At 39.6% G+C, this 22,929-nt stretch overlaps 1 protein-coding gene across 3 annotated transcripts in view; it reads right to left on the bottom strand.

Moving 5' to 3' along the window:
- Positions 1–5,352: 5,352 nt before the first annotated feature.
- Positions 5,353–22,929, bottom strand: part of LOC111972460 (POU domain, class 6, transcription factor 2-like) — a 126,214-nt gene continuing 108,637 nt past the window's right edge. For all 3 annotated transcript variants that reach the window (XM_023999454.2, XM_023999455.2, XM_070446727.1), the window contains 2 exons: positions 14,451–14,619; positions 5,353–9,007 (listed from right to left, as the gene is read on the bottom strand). In XM_023999454.2, the coding sequence (XP_023855222.1) occupies positions 8,485–9,007; positions 14,451–14,619 (692 nt within the window). In that variant the 3' untranslated portion in view covers positions 5,353–8,484. The remainder of the gene's footprint in view (positions 9,008–14,450; positions 14,620–22,929) is intronic.

Raw genomic sequence — 22,929 nt, 5'->3', positions numbered from 1 at the left:
CAAGTAAATGTTGCTTTATGTCACAGGGCGGATGGGCAGATATTCAATATCAAATGTAGACCATCTTGTTGTGGCATTATGCTCTGAACCTTATGCTCTATTTACACAATACATTTGCAAACATCTTTTGTCCAGCTTGACTGCATCTGTTGTTAATGTCAATGCTCAGACGCTCTTTGCTATCCCCTGTTGAAGTTTCAAACAGGAAAATATGTTATTTGTGACGACAAACACATTACTTGCTCATCAATATTGCATTTCCCCCTTTCTTCTCGCCATTGCTTTATTTTAAGGTTCCCCCATTCTTCATGCCATGCTTCATGGAAAACACAAGAGAGAGAGAACGTGGTGGACAAATGCATTTCAACTAGGTAAGCATGCATTTGCAGGAGCTGGATAACAATGGTCTTAAGAATACTCCCAGGCCACAGTGGAGTTGTCTTTTCCTCTGGAAATGGAGTCAGTCCGGGGGCCTCATTCGCAGCAGCAGCCACACCTTCAGTCCCGCTGCTCAAAGTGCAGAACAACCAGCCAGGGCAATCACCTGACACATTTCCATCCAATTTCCACTGCAGAATGTGTTCATTTTCAGCCTAATGGCATGTCATTTTGCTCGAGCCTTTGGTCAAGAATTAATCCTGGAATCAAAACAGATTTTCCGGGGAGCAGTCTTCCATCAAGTATTGATTTTTTTACACTCACGGAGCCTGTACTCCCTAATTTAACCTGACAGCCGGCAGCACAATGGACTGGAAGCACCTTGGCATCTCACAGAGGGAACTCTCCACCTCCTCTTCGCTCTCCTCTTCGCTCTCCTTTTCTCTTTCTCCTTTTCTCTCTCTCGCTCTTTCTCTCCCTCCATTTGTCTTTCTCTTTCCTTTCATCCCCCTTTCTGAAGAAGTGAAAGAGAGGTGTGTGTGAAAAAGAATCCCGGACGTATAAAACAAAGAGCTTTGGCTACAGAAAATGGTGGAGGGGTGGGGTAAAGCTTCTGCCTGTTTTACCTCTAATTATGTTTTCAAGTATAGTGCAACTTGGGCAGGTATAAGGCTGAGAGGGAAAAGGGGAGAGAGTCTTCTGGGGCCATCAGGTATCATTATGGTCCTGTTGACATCTCCCTGTTTTTGAGTGATTCTCATCTGTGATTTCCCCCAGCCATTTTGCTGAGATGTGCGAAGAGGGTCTCATCATGGCTCCATAAAGAAGGCCAAAGTGTCCGCACTGGGCCCCCACTAATAAGACGGCAAAGATGCGGCCAACCATACCACTCACAACCTACTCCTCAATCCATATCTCCTCTCTCGCTCACTGCCTTTTGCTATGTACTCTCTGTCTCTCTGCCTCAGAGTATACTAAAGGTGATTGGGAGAGAGAGTAAGAGGCAGATGAAGAGGTGGACGTTGTCCATACAAACATCTCATCAGAGGAACAGTTATCTGCCAGACTTCCAAACATCTTAGGATGGGAACTCTGACCCTTCAAATTCCTGTGATCCATGTTAAATATATATATATATATATATATATATATATATCACTCTCAAATGATACCACTCCACTTAGAATACAACTCGTGTCTTGTTTTTACCATAGAAATCTGAGAGAAATGGACAGTACAACAATATTTTGCACAATAGCTAGGTTTCCATCCAATTGGCGACAGATTTTCATGAAAATATTCTCAAATCTGCATAAAAACAATATGTGCATTTTCATACAAGAGATGTTTCCATCAAACAGATTTTTTGCACATAAAAATAACTTTTGCGCTTCAATTCCCAGGTAGCTAATATTTGTTTTAATGTTGCGTTATATAGCGAATGTGCCCACTCTGTTCTTGACATCTGCGCTCTAGCCAACAGCTCGCAGATACAGTGCGGGTAGGCTACATACATTATGAGAGCGAGATTATTTTTATTTGTCAAACGGCAGCCAAGCATCGATCATCATGTCACCAGAACAAGACCCAATATATCTATTGGAAAGAAGCATCACTGTGCACTTTCCCCACCCTGTGAAGTTCATCATCATTTATTTAATCTGTGGCCTAATAAACAGTTTTCTTTCCCGAGTCGTAGTGGGAGGACCACACAATATCATCGCATGAGTCCATGTTTACTTTGATATGATGGTTCTTACATCAATATTTGTGCATAAAGGCATTTCCACCGCCATTTCACTCATCATTCAATTTACAGACACAAAAAGATCCCACCATGTCTAGCATGTTTTTTTTTTGTGGACATTTGAAAATGTTACCGACAAAATTAGCTGTTTCCATACGACACGTACTTTACTTGCATGAAACGGTTGGATGGAAACCTGGTTACAGATCAGAATAACTGTCGGTGTGTGTAATAATATAATAAAGCAGTGTCAGTGGATAGAGATCTGGGTTGGGTCCACTCATTTCAACTAATTAATTGAAAGTGAATTCATGGGCAATCCTATTTATAAATGGCACTTTAATCCAATTCCTTATTGAGTTAACTGAGGGTGGAATTGACCCTGACCCTGGAAGTTAAACAGATTTATAGGTCCTACCCCTGACAACAATAATTAGGTAACACAGATGGTCTTTGCCCATTTCTTTTTTACGTTCATGTTCAGAACATTACAGTACTGTAAATACTTCTGTTGAATTCATTCAACATGATTTCATTTAGAATTTCGGTAAAACCAAGAATGGTAGTGAAGAAGAATATGTCCAACCAACTCCCTTTGGATTGGTGCATGCAAAAGAGAAGAGGTGGGACCCATGGTGGTGGGAGCACTGGGCCTAGTCTTGAGTCCTGATGGAAAACTGAAGGCATCACAAAGTGAGAAGGAGCATTCGCACAGTCAGTGTAGATTAGACAGTGTAGAAAGTTTAATGGGCTGTGGGCAATGCAATCTGCTGTTCCAGTCAGGGTGCCGGCCATCTCTATAAAAGAAAAACCTAGCCCATTAACTCCTCTACCTTCAAATGCCTCAAATTGTGTCATGGCTTAGAATGGTGAAAGAAACAGAATAGCAAAAGCAACCAGGCATCATATGCATGGACAACCTGGATTGCATGTGAGGATTGTTAATTGTACCCCCAGAGGCAACCTGGTGTGCGGAGCAGAGCAGCAGAGTGGGAGACGCCTCAGCGGCTTGGGGGCTGAGCAGTGAGAGCAGCAACGTCTCAACCTTGAGGCGGAAGTGAAAACAAGGAGGCGGAGGGCTGCCGGTAGAGAGGGATACACCGACAGTTCATTTACTGAGAACATCAGCCCAGTGCACATTGTCTGAAAGATAAGGGAAGTGAATGCCTCATGCCTGATGGAAAACAAAGGGGGCAATTTAAAACCATCTGCATCCAACACATGCACCCTCGTCCTCCACCTTTCTCTTTCTGTGTCCTGACTGATATTGAAACATAATCCATTTGGACTGCCAACATGTCATAATATTTTCTTCTCGCCCTCTTTCTCTTCCAGGATAATTTCAGTTGGTTGCTAGTTGAACAGGAATGTGTTCGAAGTCAGTCGGTTAACTGTCACAAAGAGCTGTTCAGGAGAGATTATTTTTTCTATTTAGACTCATAGATCAACACAGAAACATATTTCTCGCTTTTTTGAAAGACTATACTATATGTACATAATGTAGACAAAATCCAAATAGTATTTTCTCATTTGCAAAGAAATATGGTAATACTACTGATAATGTCCTCCTCTGATTTCATTGAAATAGGGCACCGCAATGCAGATCATTATTAAGGGTCATTTTGTTAAGATTCAGGATCAAACCGCTTCAGCACTGACAGTGTTGATTGATGATACTTTAGTAGCAACATTATCCCACCCGTCGAAACACAATTAATATAACAGAATATCCTATTAATTGTGGACTAGAATATCAGCATATCAGCTGTACCCATTTTGAATGTTTGAGTGCGATTCTGTCCTTGTGCTTCTCACAACGCTGTACACATAGTAGAAATGACAAAGTCCAGAAGCAAATAGGTGAATTGATAAAACGTGGATTTTAACAATGTTTGTTTTATCTATACTATTTCCATGATTCCACCTCACTTATTGGGTTACTCCTCTCCGTACCAGAGAGATGTGTTGTTGGTATGTTGAGAGTGAGATACGTCGTTTTTGTGCACTGGTCACTCACTTATAGCCATTTTGTTAAGTTGAAGTTTACTTTTCCATCAACAAACTATAGAAGACATTGAAAAAAATGGCTGTCTGCACAATTATATTGTACATTGAAAAATAAAGAAAATGGAACCAATAGAAAACAGAAGAATATCAAATAGCCCAAGCTATACCTCACCCATCACCACGTAAAAATACATCTAGTTTTTTGAAACGAAGAGGGGAAAAAGCTGTTTTCAGCCTAATGTTAATAATTTATGTTGTCTGTGCTTTTTTATTATTTATTTATTTACTACTTTCTATTCACCAGCCAGTCAGTTTTCAAAGGCTTCATAAACAAGAAAGCTATTTCAAACTTTGGAGTTTAGTTTCAAAAGGCTTTCACTGAAGAATGTAGATTTTTCTTTCTTTTCTTGTACGCTTGTCTCGTTATTGTTATCTGGTGAGGCATGGATGCGAAATAACCCTGACATGTATTCATTTCTATTGACCCTATGGAAATATAAATGAATTGCTACTGACCCCACAGGCTGTCAGCCTGTCCGTTTGCTTTTCGGTGCAAATTCTCCGTATTGAAAGGTGGTTCATTGTTCAATTCTCTCTCAATCACGGCACTGTGGAAGTGCAAGAAAGCTGATAGCTAAGATGTTCTGAAAACTACACAGGGAAAAATTATTGGCAAGACACAGAAGTCTGAGTTAACTTTATGCTCCAACTATATATATGTGCGTGTTTTAATGCAATGACAGCAAAGTATGCATTGGTGAAATTTGATAGGGAAATATGTACAGGTCTTGTGAGACTAGAAGACAGTGAGTCATTTTCTGCAACCCAGGTTTTATTACTCCTACTGCAGTGTTTACAGTGCCTGTTGGTATATTGGTTAGTATGTGGTGCATTTGTGCTTTCTTTACCATACACAGGAAAAAAAGGGTTCTAAAAGGTTATATCGCTCGCTTGATATATGGCACCCTAAATTCTATATGGAACCCCAATTAACCCTTTTCCTTGAAGAAAAAGGGGTTCTACTTCATAGAACTTTTAGGGGCTGAGATATATGAAGCAAGCAATATAACCTTTTATTCTAAGAGTATACTGTACAAGAAAATATGCAGTTCTTACCAGATAATTATTTGGAAATGTCCTTTTGGTGGTTATAAGTCACTAGAAATATCGTTTAGATTTGAATAATGAATTCTACATTTCAGAATAAACAAGACAATCCATTAATGTCTAACACTTGTTTATTATTAATTATGGTACAAAGAAATGTGACAGACTTGAAGCTTTTTAGAAATACACAAAGCGCCGCTTAAATGACCAAACAGATATTGCTCTATAGATTAAGTACAGTTTTCAGTCTATAAAATGAAAAGCAACCTTTGCAGGTCCATCAGCTTTGGTTTTCGAGGTCTTTCTTGAGTTATAACAATATTTCAAACCAGTTGGTGTATGAGTCTGTGTGGATATAATTTGAAAACATTTATCTTAATTATGATTATCTTTATTTATTTTTTTACAGAATTGGGTACAATCATAAAGCCTTCTTTGCCCCCTATACAATAGGGCACATCTTGGAGACTGAAACTGAGAAGTGTATGTAACATAGCCACAGAGAGAAAAAAGCTAAACAAGTAACAACAAAGTCTAGTAAGTCCTATACATGTGACCCTGGAAACCACTTGGTAAAAGTAAAACGGGTGTCATACAGAATCTCCCCCCCCCCCCCCCCCCATGAGAAGTGAACACTACTTTCAAACATACAGGAGTCATTTTTCGGTCTTTTTCTCTATTATGGTTTTTGCATGGCATTGCTCACAATGTACGTGGACGGTGGTGACGTCAAATTTCAAAGAACTACTACTTATCTACTCATCGAGTCTCTTTGTATTTCAAGATTGTCGGCGACATTAACCCATTTCTCTGTACAATGTGCATATAACTATAGAGCTTTGGTCCAGCATCAAAAGGTTGTGTGAAGGTTTAACTCCGTCCTTTGTCTTTTTGTTTTTGGTTACAGCTTCATCGTTTAGCCTCAGTACTACATGCCCATACTATACAGAAGCCGCATAATCACTTCTCTTACATGTTGGGATGAGTTGGGGTGAGAGACAGAGAGGGAACACACAAAAGTCTTTAAATTGATTCAAATCACATATGACTTACGGTATATTATGATTGAACACCATTTAGTAATACTGACTTACAATATTACACTGTTAAAAACTACTTCCTGCAAAAAAGTATTCAATCTTTGCTCAAGGTAGGCCTACAGTAAATAATAAAGGGTAAATGAACACGTAAGGGGGCTCCTATGTACTGCCTCTCAAACCTCAGCCTTCTGTATACTATCCTCAACTAATGTCTATTTCCTTATGTGTTTGTAAGTGTTATCAAGTGCACTTTACGCTGCTAGGCAAGCAACAGTGCAAAGTGGGACTAAGTGTTTTACTTTAATCAAATTAGAATATTTCATATCAATGTGTAATCTTAAGAGTTCTGAAAAGTGGTTTTACCTGTATGTATCAGTTTGCAATACTCTTTATAGTTCAACACAGTGCGGTAGGCCTATAGGTTATTAACACATCAGTGGTGTAACAATATGGATTCCTTAAATCCTCCATGTGGGTCCTGGTAATATTGAAGTACACCTATAGGAGGTGAGTTACATGTTGTGACGACACCCTGTTGATATCCAACAGCCACACAGCAATAACACCCTATGATTTGTTGGTTGAAATGAATATGGATTATGTCACGTGAAAGGGCTACTTGGTTGTCTTGCATTTCACACAACTTTTTCCAAAATACTTTTTGAATGACGCTATACCGTCTGTCAAGGCTTCACTATAGAATCACTAGAAGAAAAGAAACACAAAACCGCAGCAGGACATTTCACAAAACATATTTGACCCCCGAAGACAAAGATTCAGGGATTAGAAAACGTTCAGATTTATAAGATTATAATGAGTTACTGAATGCTAAAGGGAAGTAATGCATATTTTGCTCTAATGGTCAAATCATGTAAAATAATTGCTAAAACCACTAACGTGTAATTTGTTCTCAGTGACAATGTACTCAGAAGAATATACATGTATTTAGGGATTTGGAATTTGGGCTGTCTTTTGTGTTTTGTTGTCTTGTTTCCAGATTTCTGTAAGTCCAACTTTGTTCTAAGTGGTTCATCTCAAACATGCAGGAGCAATTGTTCAAATAGAAAAAACTAGACCCACACTTCAGAAAGGGATGGGCAGAAAAGTCCTCACAGTAAAACACATGTTCTATATTGCAATATCAAAGGGTTGTCAACTAACAAAGAGTTCTCTTTTGGAATCAAAATGTTATTTGGCATTCTGTTGGCCTTTGTGTAACTTAGTTGAGCTCAGTGTATGAAAGAAACTGTACAGTAAAAAGAACCAGAGAAAGGGAACTTAGGCACATAACAATAACTAAAACATGTTATTGGCCAAGGTAAAATACCCCCATGTTCTTGAGCTGAAGTAATGTGTTCTTTGGCTATCAGGCTTTGGCAACAGAATGAGATACAGTAGCTTCAGACATATCCACAATAGAGGTGGTGCACAGAGACAGAACCTATATGGTTAGGTACCTAGTACCCCCTCATTGTTTACACAGCCTTCAGTTTATTACCCTTCCTCCAAAACATAGACAATCTCATAAAATCATCGATAAATACTTGTAAAAGTTGTACAAAGTTTTACACTGTGACTGAAAATAGTTGCAGATGAGAAAGAATCTGAGACAAACAATATGCCATTGTTGAACAGCAAAAAAATGCATTTACATGACAAATTTGACATTGTGGTTTCAATTTAGTAGATATTTACATATAAACACAGGAGATAAAGAAATTAAGTGAGACAAAGATAAAATGTACAGCCAAACACACACATATCTTAGATGTTCTTGCCAGTACAAATGTAAAAATTTAGAACACTTAAAAAATTATTCTTAGTATTCCGATGCAACAGACTTTGGTAAGTAGTTAGTGTTTTTGTCTTTGATTTTGGCATGATTGCTTTACTAAAATCTCCCTAATGGGAACCCAAATTTGAACAATATTCTGGTCTATGAGGCCAGAACTAGAACTCTTTGAAACAGCACACTCTAGGTTTGTAATTTTCTTCTATCAAATATTAACATATTTATTTTTATTTGGGGATTTCGGCAAGGTCAATAACTGTGGTAATCACACTGATAACACGTATTCTTGTTTGCAAACTTTCATAACTGTCCTTTCAGTTGACTCTATAAAAGGGGTGGAATGTTCTTTCATTCTTCTTCCCACTTTGGGTCATGTTGTTAGGACTTTTCTCTTTATCTCTAGTTTTGGCCGTTCATTTTGGGATCTCATCCAGAGAATCAGAGAGAGGGTCCATGGGCGCGGTCGGGCCGAGGTCCAGGTCCAGGTCACCGGGCTGTTTCAACCGCTTTATTGTGTTTTTCAACGCTTGCCTCTTGTTGCAGAACCAGACGCGGACCACCTCGCGGTCATAGTTCAGTTTCTCGGCTATCTCTGTCATTTCTTGTCCAGAGGGGTGCGTGTTCTTCTCGAAGTGGCTGTTTAGGATCTCCAGCGCTTGCGGGGTGAAAGAGGTCCTCCGCTTGCGTTTTTTGGAGGGCTCGCTGCCAATAAACTCGGTCAGGTTCTGCATGCCGGACCGGTGGCGGGCCTCGGCCTCGGCCATCCAGCGCTCCAGAACGGGCTTAATCTTCTGGGCGCTTTTTGGGGTGATGTCCAACTTCTCAAACCTGGCAGGATATAAAAGGCCAGGGTTCAGTTTGCCTGTCAGACTGCTACCTATAGTGTTCTCTTGGGCTTCCTGTGGTAGGAAAAAGTGGCTTCTCAGGATGGTGTGTCTGGGGAGAATTGAGAGAGAAGAATCTTACTTAGGTGCCCTGCTGGGCCAAGGGATAACCTGCCTGCCTCAGTGAACTGTAAGGGCCTCCTCTCCCAGACAACTGCCACTGGGACAGAGACACCCACCAGCCTTGGATACATTCATGACAGTTTGTAGCCAAAGTTGTAGCAATTGGAAGTGAGTGTTACATGTGGTGCTATTTTGTTTTTCGCTTGTCTTGTATTTGGTTGTGATTCGCTGTCCCAGATAGGCAGTGTTGGAGTGAGGATACCCTGCCATTGGCTAAAAAAAGACTTCAGATAGACCCCAAAAAAACAGACAGAGCATCTGTCTATCATGATCAAACACTGAGCTTTAGCAATGTAGATTACACAACACATTGATGTGAAATATAATCCACATATTATATCACCAATCAACAAAAGGTAAAAAGGGGTTAGCCAAACAACGAATTGAACATTATTCCCATACCTTCCCTTGAAGTGATAAAAAAAGTATATGTTTTTAATTCATATGGTCAAACAGGCAGTAGTGCATGCGCCTAGTTCTTCTCAGTTACGTACACCCAATTTTTATATCAGTGTTGAAACTTATCTATAGCACGACAGCAATGATCAAGCGCTCATATACAGTTACAGAACTGATCTTTTCTTGCTTTTGTAGCTGACTTGTATATCTTAGACCACTTTTTGCAAAACTTTAAATACAAACGTCCACAATGAATACAAAAACTCACTGTTAAGTGTTTTGTTCACAGAATATTAACTCATTGTTTTCATCCGAAGAGAAATGTGTGCAATTGTGTTCACTACCTGGCATAAATAAATACTATTGCACAACATGTTAAAATCCCCCCATCAGTGTCACACCATGTACAATATAGAGAATGATCTATGCAATGGGGACTGTCCACTTTTTATGATGTTTTACAATATTGCGGACATGCAGAGATGCAGAGAATGAAGTTGGGTTACTTAAGTCACTATGGGTTACTCCTAAGTCATCATCTCCAATATTGTGACCTTCGATTATAGAGCTTTGCTTTGGTGTAGATTGAGGCCTACAGTATATATTCAGACTGTATCAGTTGTGTTTCTCCATTGTATTCACCTTTCCAATTTCTATTGTGGATTGTGTTTCTGTAACCAATTGGAAAGTCTACAAAATGTGAGCAAACCAGCCTACTGTATGTATTGAATACATGGAGTTGGATGGTGATGATATCCATGAATGAATCCTGCACAACGGGCTTATTATTTACTTCTTTTTTTTTAATCAGGAATAATATTTGATTTGATATGTATGAAATCGTCTGGTGACAAAAAAATTATTCTGTAATTTTGACCTTCATGATTTAGTGACTGTAAAGAAAATGTATTGATCTAGTGGGATTTTTAAAAGACAGACTAACTTTCTGTTTTGTCTGCTTGGACTCGAGAGATGAGTGTGGTTGTGTTCATCTTTTTGCAGTTAGTCGTGCTCTTTTGATGGATCTATTTGCAATGTTGACAGTGTAGTAGATTTTTATATGTATAAATGTATTTATGTTTTCAGAAGGCAACTACATTTAGAAAAAACAAACACATTTACTGTTTTGCAAAAGGCCACAGAGTTCTGTGTCTTGTGGATTCTGTTTTTGAAAATAGTCATTATTCCAAAAAAAGCCATTTGAGCAAGTGTAAATATATAACTGTAATTTCTTTACAAAAGCAGTATGAATTATTAATCCACATTCACATTTTAATACATTTTTCAAACTTTTCTTCTGCCTCAAGTTCTCTTGTATATTTAATATGAATACATTTCCACCCTTCAGACTTGAATATACTTCAGAGTTTATGGATGCATGAAGCATAAGTCATTATTTGAATTTAATGTATTGTGCACTTTAGTGCTTTTGAAAAGTACCTTCAATAGCTCAAGACTATAGTTACAATGTTTTGCTAGAGTTCCTGAGTCACGAACAGTAGCTGAATTATGGCTTGCTGAATCAGTTTAATCTCAACAAATAGTTGATACTACTGTCCTATTAGAACATTTTCAGGAGTATCTGTACTGTAGCTCTGTGTATTCTGACCCTGTCACTTGCAGAGTTCTGTGAGACAAGCACAGAGATGGCTTTTGGCTTTCACATGATGAAAGAAGATGGACCTGGGCTAAAGTTGCTGGGTTTCTCTCATGCTGTATAATAATGGGGTCAGTGTCAGAGTGTGGTTTGAGCTGCCTGCCCTCTAATGAGAGTCCAGACATCTGTCCAGGTGTTCGGGAGCGAGCAGCTGAGAGAAAAAGGTGATCCCCCTTTAAAACAACAGCCGTTCCTGTCCAGGCCTCTTCTAAGACCTTGACCGAACATGGATGTCTTTGATAGAATCTTCCTGGCAGGCAGGTGAGGAGACGCCTTAGAGCTGGGGGAAAGGACCCCTCTCACACAAACAAAATGAAAGAAATTTCTTAGTGGCAAGTCGGCTTGTTATACAGAACAGTAGGGAAGTGATGCTGCCCTAGCTTACTGAAGAACCCTGCCTGTTTTGTCCTGTTTCCCAACTCTGATTGTTGGTGCATCTCTGCTTGTCGACGGCCATTATTATTTATAACCAACTTTTAAACAGCGGAAAGAGCACGGTTATATACTGCAGGGAATACTTTAGTAAATATGAGGAGTCGGTAGAGACAGGACATTTCATGGATCAACAGGAACCAAATGCACTAAAATGAGTTGGGAGCTGCTCGGCTGGCTCCCACTGGTTCAGAACCACCAGGGGAAAATAAAAACATATCTCTACCTCTTTTACCCCCCTTGTCTCTCTCTCTTAACGGTCTTAAAAGTACCTTTTTTTCAGGCCATGCACAAACATCTGCTAAGTGTAGCTCAAAAATGAAGGTTTGCATATGATTATTGTCCTGTTTATATTTAACCCTTTAAGAATATTGTGAGGCCATGGCTAAGAGTGGGTCTTTGACTGAGTGGAGGCTCTATTACTTACAGAATACAAGAGACAGATCAGTATCCCATCTTTCAGATATTAACCCAGGAGCAGGTAGAGAAAGAAGTGGATGTGATGAAATAGACATATGGAGGACGTGAGGGCACGTATCTGCTACATTGATGCACAAATTGGAGACCACAGTTTCTTGTCATGAGATATGAATCGTTGATGTGGAAGGGCTGTGTTCTAGCGTGAAGGAATGTTGTGAATGCATGCAGCTTAAACATGATTCCCCTTCAAGAATTACACCAGCAATGAGTAGTTAAGACAACATTGTGCACCTATGCATTCTGAGCAGCATTCACATCAAGAGCACTGTGAATCTTTGGACATGTAACTTTATTGAGGTTGATTCAAACTTCATGCATATGTTTCTGCAATAAAATGTGTCCTCCATTTGTGAAAGAATCGATGCCATCAATCATAATTTGCAACACTATCTATAAATAATTGATACAATAGAATAATAATGTTGTGTTTCACCCTTAAAGATGACATGTAGCAATATGACAGATTGCATGTACCAAGCACTATCATAAGCAAGCTCCAAACCCATTGCTCTGATGGTGTACTTATGGGATGTTTGTTCCCCCTTTGATAAGCAAATAAGGCTTTTTAACAAAGGGAGCAATGGAATCAGACAAGATAGAACCATCTGTCACTGTCTGTTCCAGTGATATCGGACAACAACATGCCCCTGAGCTAGCATGCGGTCCCCTCTTCTCCCCCAACTTCCATGTCTCTGTTGATGTTAACTAAACTAAAGCATGCGAAGACTGCCTCTCTACTTCAAACATAGAAGATGCTTGTCATGTCCAATGTCATACAAACCAAAAAAAGACTATCTTACTGACATAAATGAACCCTCAAGGACATATTACCTGTTTATTTATTTTAAGCTAATGGCTTTTAATGTATGTTATAAATATCTGAATTATGGATGCTTGTAAATATTTCATGTGTGATTTTTTAAGACTTTAAACATTAGTTTGAAAGGGCTGTCCATCATAAGAGCCCTGCTCCCCCCAGTTTCAGATTATATCGGCCGTTTGATGTTGATGTGATGAAACTTTTAAAAGCCCATTGCACCAGTATGTCACAGAAGCAGGGCAGGTCATCAGCAAAGCACATGTATTTCAGAAACACATTACAAATGAATACAGGAATAAGACGGGGTACAGTGCTGATAACTGTTGACAGTGAAGCATGCAACTATGGTAAAGCAAATTACTATAGGTAGAGTACAAAGAAAAGGTAACATGAAATTAGCCACAGTAAGGTCACGGCCAAATGCCAGAATTTAAGAAAACAAAATGATTATGATATTGTTAAAACTATTGACTTCACATGTAGTCCTCTGTTGCTCAGTTGGTAAAGCATGGTGTTTGCCATGCCAGGATAGTGGGTTCAATTCCCGGGACTACCCATACATAAAATGTATTCACGCATGACTGTAAGTTGCTTTGGGTAAAAGTGTCTGCTAAAAAGCCTACATTACATGTTTGGTTTTTAATAAATGATTATACTTTTTGATCATGTGAAACTCTTCGGGTGGGTAACATTATATTAACCCAATGTGACTTTGTCCGATTGGAGATACTGTAGGTACATTTCTATGGGGTCTATTTCATTGGTACTAAAGTTAACCAGGTGGAAGGGAAGACATAAAAAGGAAGAGATTAACTCGTAACACTATATGTCTGATTATCTAATGAATAGGTAATGCAGCTGTTTATTTCTAAATGCATGCCCTTACGGGACTGTACAACATGACCATCTTATTAACAGACCAGTTCTTGACAGGTTCTCCGAAGCCCAATGTAGAGGGAACAGCAAAAGACCTTAGTAATTATTAAATGCTTTAAGTGCTTCGTGGTAATACTCGAGGTAATGTATTTTGCATAAGTAACAGCGCGCTCTTGTGTGAGAGGAGAGAGAGTGAAGAGGACAAAGAATTGACGCGAGAGCTTAATTTGACTGGATGGTCTTCAATTATGTATTCATTTTAATATCTTGATGATGTCTGCTTAAATATGAGATGAAATGTGGATGTGAGTCATCATGGACACCAGAAGATTATGTGCACTCTCAAATACAGCAGTGCTGAGTGCCTTCCTCTACTGTGGCTACTACTGCATACTGACAGGAGTGGAGCAAGAGGGTCAGTTGAACTACAGAGAAATTATTGTCCATCATTCAGATATGAAATGGTATACGATGTTGTACATGAATGACATATATATTTCCATAACACTGGTAATATATTGTATTTATTTGTCATTTTAATACCACAATGAGTCAGTAAACTTAAATTCTGCACTGCAGTAAAGAAAAAAACATTTATCACTTGATGGGAAGGATAGGAATATTCCAGAAGACACCATAATCAACAGATCTGTGGTAAAATATAGCATGCTTTGATGTTAATCACATGGCACCCCAAGTCTTCCTTACCTGCAGATGGCAGACTGACTATAGGCCGGGCCCTCGGCCGCGCTGAGCGCCTGTCCCACCTGAGTCTGGGTCAGGCCAAGGGACAAGCGACGGATCTTGAATGCTTTGGCAAACTCCCGAATCTCCTCCAGGTTGACCCCATCCACCTCGCTGGGTGCCATCTGGGGGTCTACAATACAACACAGAAGGAGTGGGTCAAAAAACGAGGAGGACCAAGGCACTCTTCATATAGTTTAAAGGAAAAGCTGCACACTAGTAGCTCCGATGCAATTATTTATTCACCAACGTTTCGACAGCCAGCTGTCTTCATCAGGGCGTCTCTTCATAGAGTTAAAATGCCTTTATTGTGACGGCCTGTTCAATAGAACAACATCTCAAAAACTCTTTGTCAGGGAGTGCAAAGTGAGGCGGGTTTCAGTTACCTGAATAGCACTGTTAAACACACCGGATATAAGGAATGTAGCTCATATATATACATTCAAAAAAAATGTGACCGTGCTGCTCTCTGTTGACGAGCAAAGAGTAGCTTTAGAAAATAGATTATGAAATGTACCTTCAATTAGCAGCGATTCTCATTTTGGTGCTTCTCTGCCTCTCTCTAGTTGATAATAGCAGTCTCTGTACAGTATGTGCGGTGTCAATGGTAGTGAGAGTGAAAGGCTGGCTTTGCATTTAACACCAAATTGAAAATTTTCCTCCTTTAATCTTCCATATAAAAGCTCATACAACATACTCTGTGGCATAAAGCCATTTATTAAGTTAGTCTACGGTGTCCAATTGCCATTCTCGGCATTCATTCTGTTTCATGCAAACAGCTTTATAACCCACTCTCCCTGCTTTTATAATAAAAGATAAGGTCTGTGGAATGTTTATTAGAGAACCATTCCTATTCATGTGTACCTCCTTTGGGTTAGTCAATTGAGGTCTCCACAGAAAGACTGTGCGGCTGTGCACTGCACAACTCAAGTGTTGACAGATGACAAAAAAACTCCTCTGTGTAGAATTCACTTTATAGGAATGTTGTTGTAAATTTCTGCTTTGCAGACCCCTTATACACTGAGGGTACAACACATTAATAGCACCTTCCTAATAATATTGAGTTGCACCCCCTTTTGCCCTCAGAACAGCCTCAGTTCGTCGGGGCAGGGAATCTACAAGTGTTCCACAGGGATGCTGGCCCATGTTGACTCCAATGCTTCCCACAGTTGTGTCAAGTTGGCTGACTGTCCTTTGGATGGTGGACCATTCTTGATGCACATGGGAAACTGTTGAGTGTGAAAACGTAGGAATGTGGAAGTTCTTGACACAAACCGATGCGCCTGGCTATGGCAGTCATGAAATGTTGAGTATTTACCAGCTTTTGTAACATGAGTCTGATAATTATCTGTACAAAACAGTTATCTGATAATACTTGTGGAATATAAATATACTTGCTTGATATATGTTTTGAAAACTGAAATGGTCTATTAAATCATTTTCAGTAGACACTCTTATCCAGAGCAACTTACAGTAGTGAGTGTATACATTTTCATACTGGTCCCTCGTGGGAATCGAATTCACAACCCTATAAGCACCGTGCTCTACCAACTGAGCCACATCATCACATCACCTCATCATGAACTACTTGAAAACAGGTAAAAAACGGGAAACACGATTACTGTATTGTGCATTGTTTTTCTTCATGGTGATTGAAAGTCTACAGGTACAAACCTAGATGACCACCTAATGTACAATACAGTAACTGCACAAAAAGTGGTTGTTTTCCATGTTATTTGATCAAGAAAAATATTTCATTTGATGTGGATGTTTTGTGTCTTTGCCCATAACTTTGCACCTTTTGATGTAATTGTTTGAGGACAGGGTTTTGTTCTTTCTGGATTCCATTAGAATGACAATCACAGAGAAAGGGACAGGGAAACAACTCTTATAATTCCAATGATTGAATCCTGCAACTGTCACATCCTGACAGTGGCGACTCGTCATTCAGGGCGACCACCAGGTGTCTCACATTTTTCCCCCCATTATCCCCTGTGTATTTATACCTGCGTTTTCTGTTTGTTTGTTGCTAGTTCGTCTTGTCTTGTTCAGGTCATACCAGCGTGTTTCCCGTTTTTACCTGTTTTCAAGTTTTGTTTTCTAGTCTTCTCGGTTCTGACCTTTCTGCCTGTCCTGACCCTGATTCTGCCTGCCACCCTGTACCTGCCTGACTCTGACCTGGTTTACGAACCCCTGCCTGCCCTCGACCTGCCCTTTGCCTGCCCCCCGTGTAACAATAAATACCTGAGATTCGAACTATCCGCCTCTTGAGTCTGCATCTGGGTCTTATCCTGAGTCGTGATAGCAACATACTCTTCTTAATTATACAAAATGTTTTGCCAAAGCCGAGATGCTGAAACAAAATGTTGCCCGCGCTACAGACGTCTATATAGGTCCGCTAATACTAGTAAAGTCCATGTGCCCTACTTTTGTGATTTTATTTTTCCTCTTTAAAAAATAATGTATATTTACATTTTATTCCGATTTTTCAGAACTCCTACTGCCCGTGGCTCTGCATGAAATGGAAGCACTATTCATAATTTGACAAGCACTTGATAATATGCTCATGCAGTATTCTCAATGTAATCTGGTCTTTACTTATAGCCTACATATGTGTAGAATTGTAAAAAGTAATCCATAGCCTGCACTGGAATAGCGAATGGAGGTTACCTGCAGTTACTTTTTTATATGCCAGGAAGGCTACACCGTTTGTGAGCAATAAATATAGCAGCACGAGGAAGCTGGGATCTGCTTTTATTATATAGTCGCCAGTCAAAACTCTGTTTCCACACGCGATTGCGCAATGTCTGGGCTTATGAATTTAAATACATTTGCCAAAGTTATAGAATTACTGCTGTCTGTTCAGAAAGAAATGACATAATTCAGAATAGCCTACTACACCATGAGTAGGCCTATAATTTAGCCTGTAGAGGCTCAATAGCGTCATTAAAAATAGTTTAGCTGTGGATTGTGTAGCCCAATATGAAGGCATAGCCTACAGTCAGGAACGTGCCGCAAATCTGTCGGTGAACAGCATGCAGACAAAACACACATTGCTAAGCAAATGGCTCCTGCTGAAAAGAAAAGCAACTAATCCGTATGCTGTAGGCTACAAAAATATTTGATCAACTTCCAAATATACAAGAGCGAGATAGCATTTTGGCACGAACACGTCGGCCATTACCGAACAGTTACCTGTGCATCAATGGTTGAGTCAGTGAAACTGGAAAGCATTTTTAGGACTATAATTTCCTCCTCATATGGTAGCCTACATTATGTGTCTACACACACAAGCCTAGGCCTAGGCTAAGACAAGGTTTGATTGATCTCACATTCTCAGTTTTTCAGTGTCAAAGTAGCCTGTCGTTTTGATAATTTGTGAGGTATTAAAAGAGATCCTGCCAGTCTTCAGTCTCATGAAATGTTTGATTTGATTTTAGAGCGCTAAGTACCGGTCCATTAGCAGATTTGGTAGGCTACTAATGACCATCAGAGGCATCAAAGCACACTTTTGAAGAAGCCTAGTTACAGTGACTCAATGGTCACATGGTGTTTGACTGCGGTCATGACTCCTGACTGTCAGTGTGGGTGAAATACGGTCTCCTTAACAGCCCCCATGCTGACACCTACTACCATACCCCATTCAAAGGCACTTACATATTTTGTCTTGCCCATTCACCCTCTGAATGGCACACATACACAATCCATGTCTCAATTGTCTCAAAGCTTAAAAACCCTTCTTCATCTACACTGATTGAAGTGGATTTAACATCCAAGGTAACATCAATAAGGGATCATAGCTTACACCTGGATTCACCTGGTCAGTCTATGTCATGGAAAGAGCCGGTGTTATTAATGTTTTGCACACTCAGTGTAAGTGACTTTAGGAAACTTTTTTCCCCCAGAGCATTTGAAGAATTTCATAGCTAATAAAAAGTGATTTCACATTGTACACATTGTGCCCTGGCATACTGCTTACTAAAGCAAAGTTTGTGCCGGTGAATTATTAATCTTGGTCATTATCAATTAATTATTAAAGGAATCCTCCAAGCGTATTTAAAGAACAATCTATTGGGCCGTCATCTTGCCGTGAGGCCTCATAAGAGAGGGGCTTCCGTGCTTCTACAGCGGCCGAGCTCCAGACGTGTGAACATTTGGAGACCTTCGTATTGCAATACTTTTGACCAGGGCCCATAGTATATTTGTTTACTTTTAATGGGGGGTTCATCTGGTCAAAAGTAGTGCACTATATAGGGAATAGGGTGCCATTTGGGACGCAGCCCCTTTCTGTCGTAAAACAACCCCTAGACTCAATGCCTGTGCATGTGCGGAAATCTAATTAGCCTAATACAATAATCCCCATCAAAATCTGCCTGTTTAAAACTAGAGATATCACTTTTTTGCATGGGCTGCATCTGCGATAGAAGGTGGCAGAGCTAGAGCGGTGTTTGTCGGACCAGGGCCCGTATCGACAAAGCATCTCAGAAAAGGTCCTAGGAATCCTGTTAAAACCTGTTTCAAGACTAAAAAACTACTAGCTAGGAGTACGGTTTAGGACAATGCTAATTTTATTCAACTTTTATTTTGGGGTAACCCAATGAAACCAGGGTCTCATATACAATGGTGCCCTGAGGACAACAATACAAATTCAAAATGATGAATACAGATTAAATAAATAGAAATTACATAATCAACAATATAGCTTCAAACACCACAAATACAATTATTTACCTTCAATCCAAACAGTTCCAATTCTCATTAAATTCATTCAACACTAAAGTCCTAAACTGCACTAGAGGCACCAGAGAGTCAAGATGTAGGGATTTTTGTAGGCTATACCAAAAATAGGGATCACTAAAACTGAATGCGGATTTACCTAGATCGGTGTGTACTAGTGGAACCTCGAGAGGTAGCCATCTCTGTGAATGGGTTTGGTTTTAATATATTCAAATTTTAACAGTGAAGTGAGGTAGGTCGGAAGCTTGTGTAGTAGAGGTTTGTAAACAAAAAGGGAGTAATGAGGACCAGCCAACCTTTAAATCATATTTTGTCACATGTGCCAAATACAGCGTATCAACGTCATCAGTGAAGAGGCGACTCCGGGATGCTGGCCTCCTAGGCAGAGTTGCAAAGAAAAAGCCATATCACAGACTGGCCAATAAAAAGAAAAGATTAAGATGGGCAAAATAACTGGACAGAGGAACTCTGCCTAGAAGGCCAGCATCCTGGAGTCGACTCTTCACTGTTGACGTTGAGACTGGTGTTTTGCGGGTACTATTTAATGAAGCTGCCAGTTGAGGACTTGTGATGCGTCTGTTTCTCAAACTAGACACTAATGTACTTGTCCTCTTGCTCAGTTGTGCACCGGGGCCTCCCACTCCTCTTTCTATTCTGGTTAGAGACAGTTTGCTCTGTCCTGTGAAGGGAGTAGTCCACAGCGTTGTACGAGATCTTCAGTTTCTTGACAATTTCCCGCATGGAATAGCCTTCATTTCTCAGAACAAGAATAGACTGACAAGTTTCAGAAGAAAGTTATTTGTTTCTGTCCATTTTGAGCCTATAATCGAACCCACAAATGCTGATGCTCCAGATACTCAACTTTCCTGAAGAAGGCCAGTTTTATTGCTTCTTTAATCAGAACGACAGTTTTCAGCTATGCTGATATAATTGCAAAAGTATTTTCTAATGATCAATTAGCCTTTTAAAATGATAAACTTGGATTAGCTAACACAACGTGCCATTGGAACAGTGATGTGATGGTTGCTGATAATTGGCCTCTGTACGCCCATGTAGATATTCCACAAAAAAAAATCTGTCGTTTCCAGCTACAATAGTCATTTACAACATTAACAATGTCTACACTGTATTTCTGATCAATTTGATGTTATTTCAATGGACCAAACATTTTTGCTTTTCTTTTAAAAAACAAGGACATTTCTAAGTGACCCCAAACTTTTGAACGGTAGTGTATATATATTATTTATATAAGTAGTAAAAAAGGACAGGTCCCAAAATCAATCCTTGCGGGACACCTTTAGTAATATCGAGGTAACTTGACACCATCAGAAAGCACACCGTGTTCTGTCTGACAGTTCCCAAACCACTTGTAAGACGCCTGGTCGAGCCCCATTTCAGACAACCGTTGAATGAGTAGGGGATGGTTGACAGAATCAAAGGCCTAGGATAGGTCTATAAATATGGCAGCACAGTGATTCCTATGATCTAAGCAATTTAATTTATAATTTAAGAAAAGCGTAGCTGCTGAAACAGTGCTGTGTTCAGGTCTAAAACCAGACTGGTGCACATTAAGAGTATCATTTGAAGTTTAAAACGTTCTTAGCTGAGAGTTTGCCAGTGATTCTAATATTTTTGCAAGACAGTTTAGAAATTGGGCAGTAGTTATCTAGGTCAGACGGATCTCCACCTTTGTAAAGGGGGAGGACATGCGCCGCCTTCCTGATCTTAGGGATAGCACAAAAGGCAACTGTTAAATAACACATTTGGGTCAAAGGTTCTATAATTTGGGGGACAGAAAGCTACAGTAGAAATAGATCAAGTGAATCAGCTCCTGTGGATTTGGTTACATACATTTTTTGCAAGGCACTTAATAATTCATTGACTTAAAATGGTTCAAATTAAGAAAAAAAAGAGTGAGTGTCGGGAAGTGCATCATTCTCTGCTATCTGTTTAGAGGTGAATAAAGGACTCCCTCTAGTGGAAGTTGAGGTCTTTTCAGAAACCATTATTTCAAATAGATGGCTAGCTGAGGCAAAATGGTTATTAAAAGCACCACAAAATGTATTTTTTTGTCTGTTATGGGATCAGAGGCTGTCATAACCTGCTGGGGCAATGAGGGGCAGAGTTTTTCTCAAAGATTTGACACTTTCAAGAATTTAGCTGGATTTCTAACACTCTCTGATACACAATGCAATAAGTATGTTGACTGTGCTTTTCTAACCAGAGTAATACATTTCTCAAATGTCTGAAGGACTGCCAGTCAGAGGTAGAATCAGTCAATCGAACCGTAGCCCAAGCTAAGTTTTCTTTCATAAAATCTTTCAGACAATTCATGCGTGAACCATGGGTTAGATCTGTCCTTTACCCTTAATCTCTTATATGGGACATGCTTCTCTGAAACAGAGTATTGTGTATGTTAAGACACCGCTTTTAACAACTATTAGAATTGGAAAAAAAGGTTACACATGCCAACTTATTAGGCAAGAATTAAAAGTAGGTAAAGTGATCCTGTCAGGCGAAAATTATATTAAACGTTTTACCATTGCAACATTTGATATACAGTCATATTCACTGTGTTGTCAAGCGTGCTATAGAGTTCACAGCTGGTAATGCCTCATCGCCAGTGGCGATTTTAGCATGTACATTTTGGTGGGGCAAACTATTTTTTCCCCCTTGATGTATGCCAGCAAAGCCACTACACAACAGAACACTAAACAATACATTAATTACACTACAACAGTGACAAACGGTGCCCACAAATTGTTAGGATCTACATAAAGCTGTCCCAACAGCAGCTTTCTTTTCAGCACCATGGAGTGATTCCTTACCACCGCTACACCTGGCTATCAGCGGAGCCTTGTCTGGCAGCGAAAAAGTTCATTCAGCCATTTACAGCCTTTTTAGAAACCATAGCTGATACGGCTGACTTGCTTAAATAAGTATGGTTTCTACTGACTTGTGGAGTTGCGTAACTAGATAAAAAAATGCATTCTCATTCAATAATAACGAATGCCAACATGAGTTTGACTTCGGAACCATACACAAACATTATTACATTTATGTTCAGTAGATTCATCATGTTTATTCATATATCATTAACACTAAGCCCTAAGTATAAGCAATTGCAACCAAACGAGCTGCGACGAGGTAGGCCTTCGCTCAGCACTTTCAAAATGGACACCGACAGAAGTTCAGATTGGTGTTAGTTCAGATAAATTCAGCAAGATGTTGGGGCGTTTAACTTTACACTTCTTTAAGGCACCACAGAGAGGGAGAGACTAAAATTATGAATAAGATACTAATGAGATAGACCTATATAAGCAATATAACAATTGAGATGTAGAAGGTATGGCATACGGGAATGATGAGTGGATAAGAGGCCATTTAGAATTAAGATATTAATGAGCGAGCTCAGACGGACGATATGCCTATTTGTTCAGCACTTTTGAAATGGACAGCGACAGAATTCAGAACATGGGCTGTTCTTACAGTATTCTCCCTGTACACCAAGTCAGAAATGTAGGATTAATAACAGGCACATAAGCAGACAATGAAAGCTTCTACAATATTCGATAATGACATTTCTCTAGAACTGGCTATAGGCTACATGAGCACCACCAAGTCAGAACAGTATAAGTTAAGTTCTGAGGGGGAGACGGAACAAATTCTTAGGGTGAGACACATGTTCTACTAACAGCTTACAACA

This window comes from Salvelinus sp. IW2-2015, linkage group LG14, assembly GCF_002910315.2.
Source record: "Salvelinus sp. IW2-2015 linkage group LG14, ASM291031v2, whole genome shotgun sequence".
NCBI classification, from domain to species: Eukaryota; Metazoa; Chordata; class Actinopteri; order Salmoniformes; family Salmonidae; genus Salvelinus; species Salvelinus sp. IW2-2015.
The sequence above is the reverse complement of the archived record's forward strand: the minus strand, read 5'-3'. Positions and strand labels throughout refer to the sequence as shown.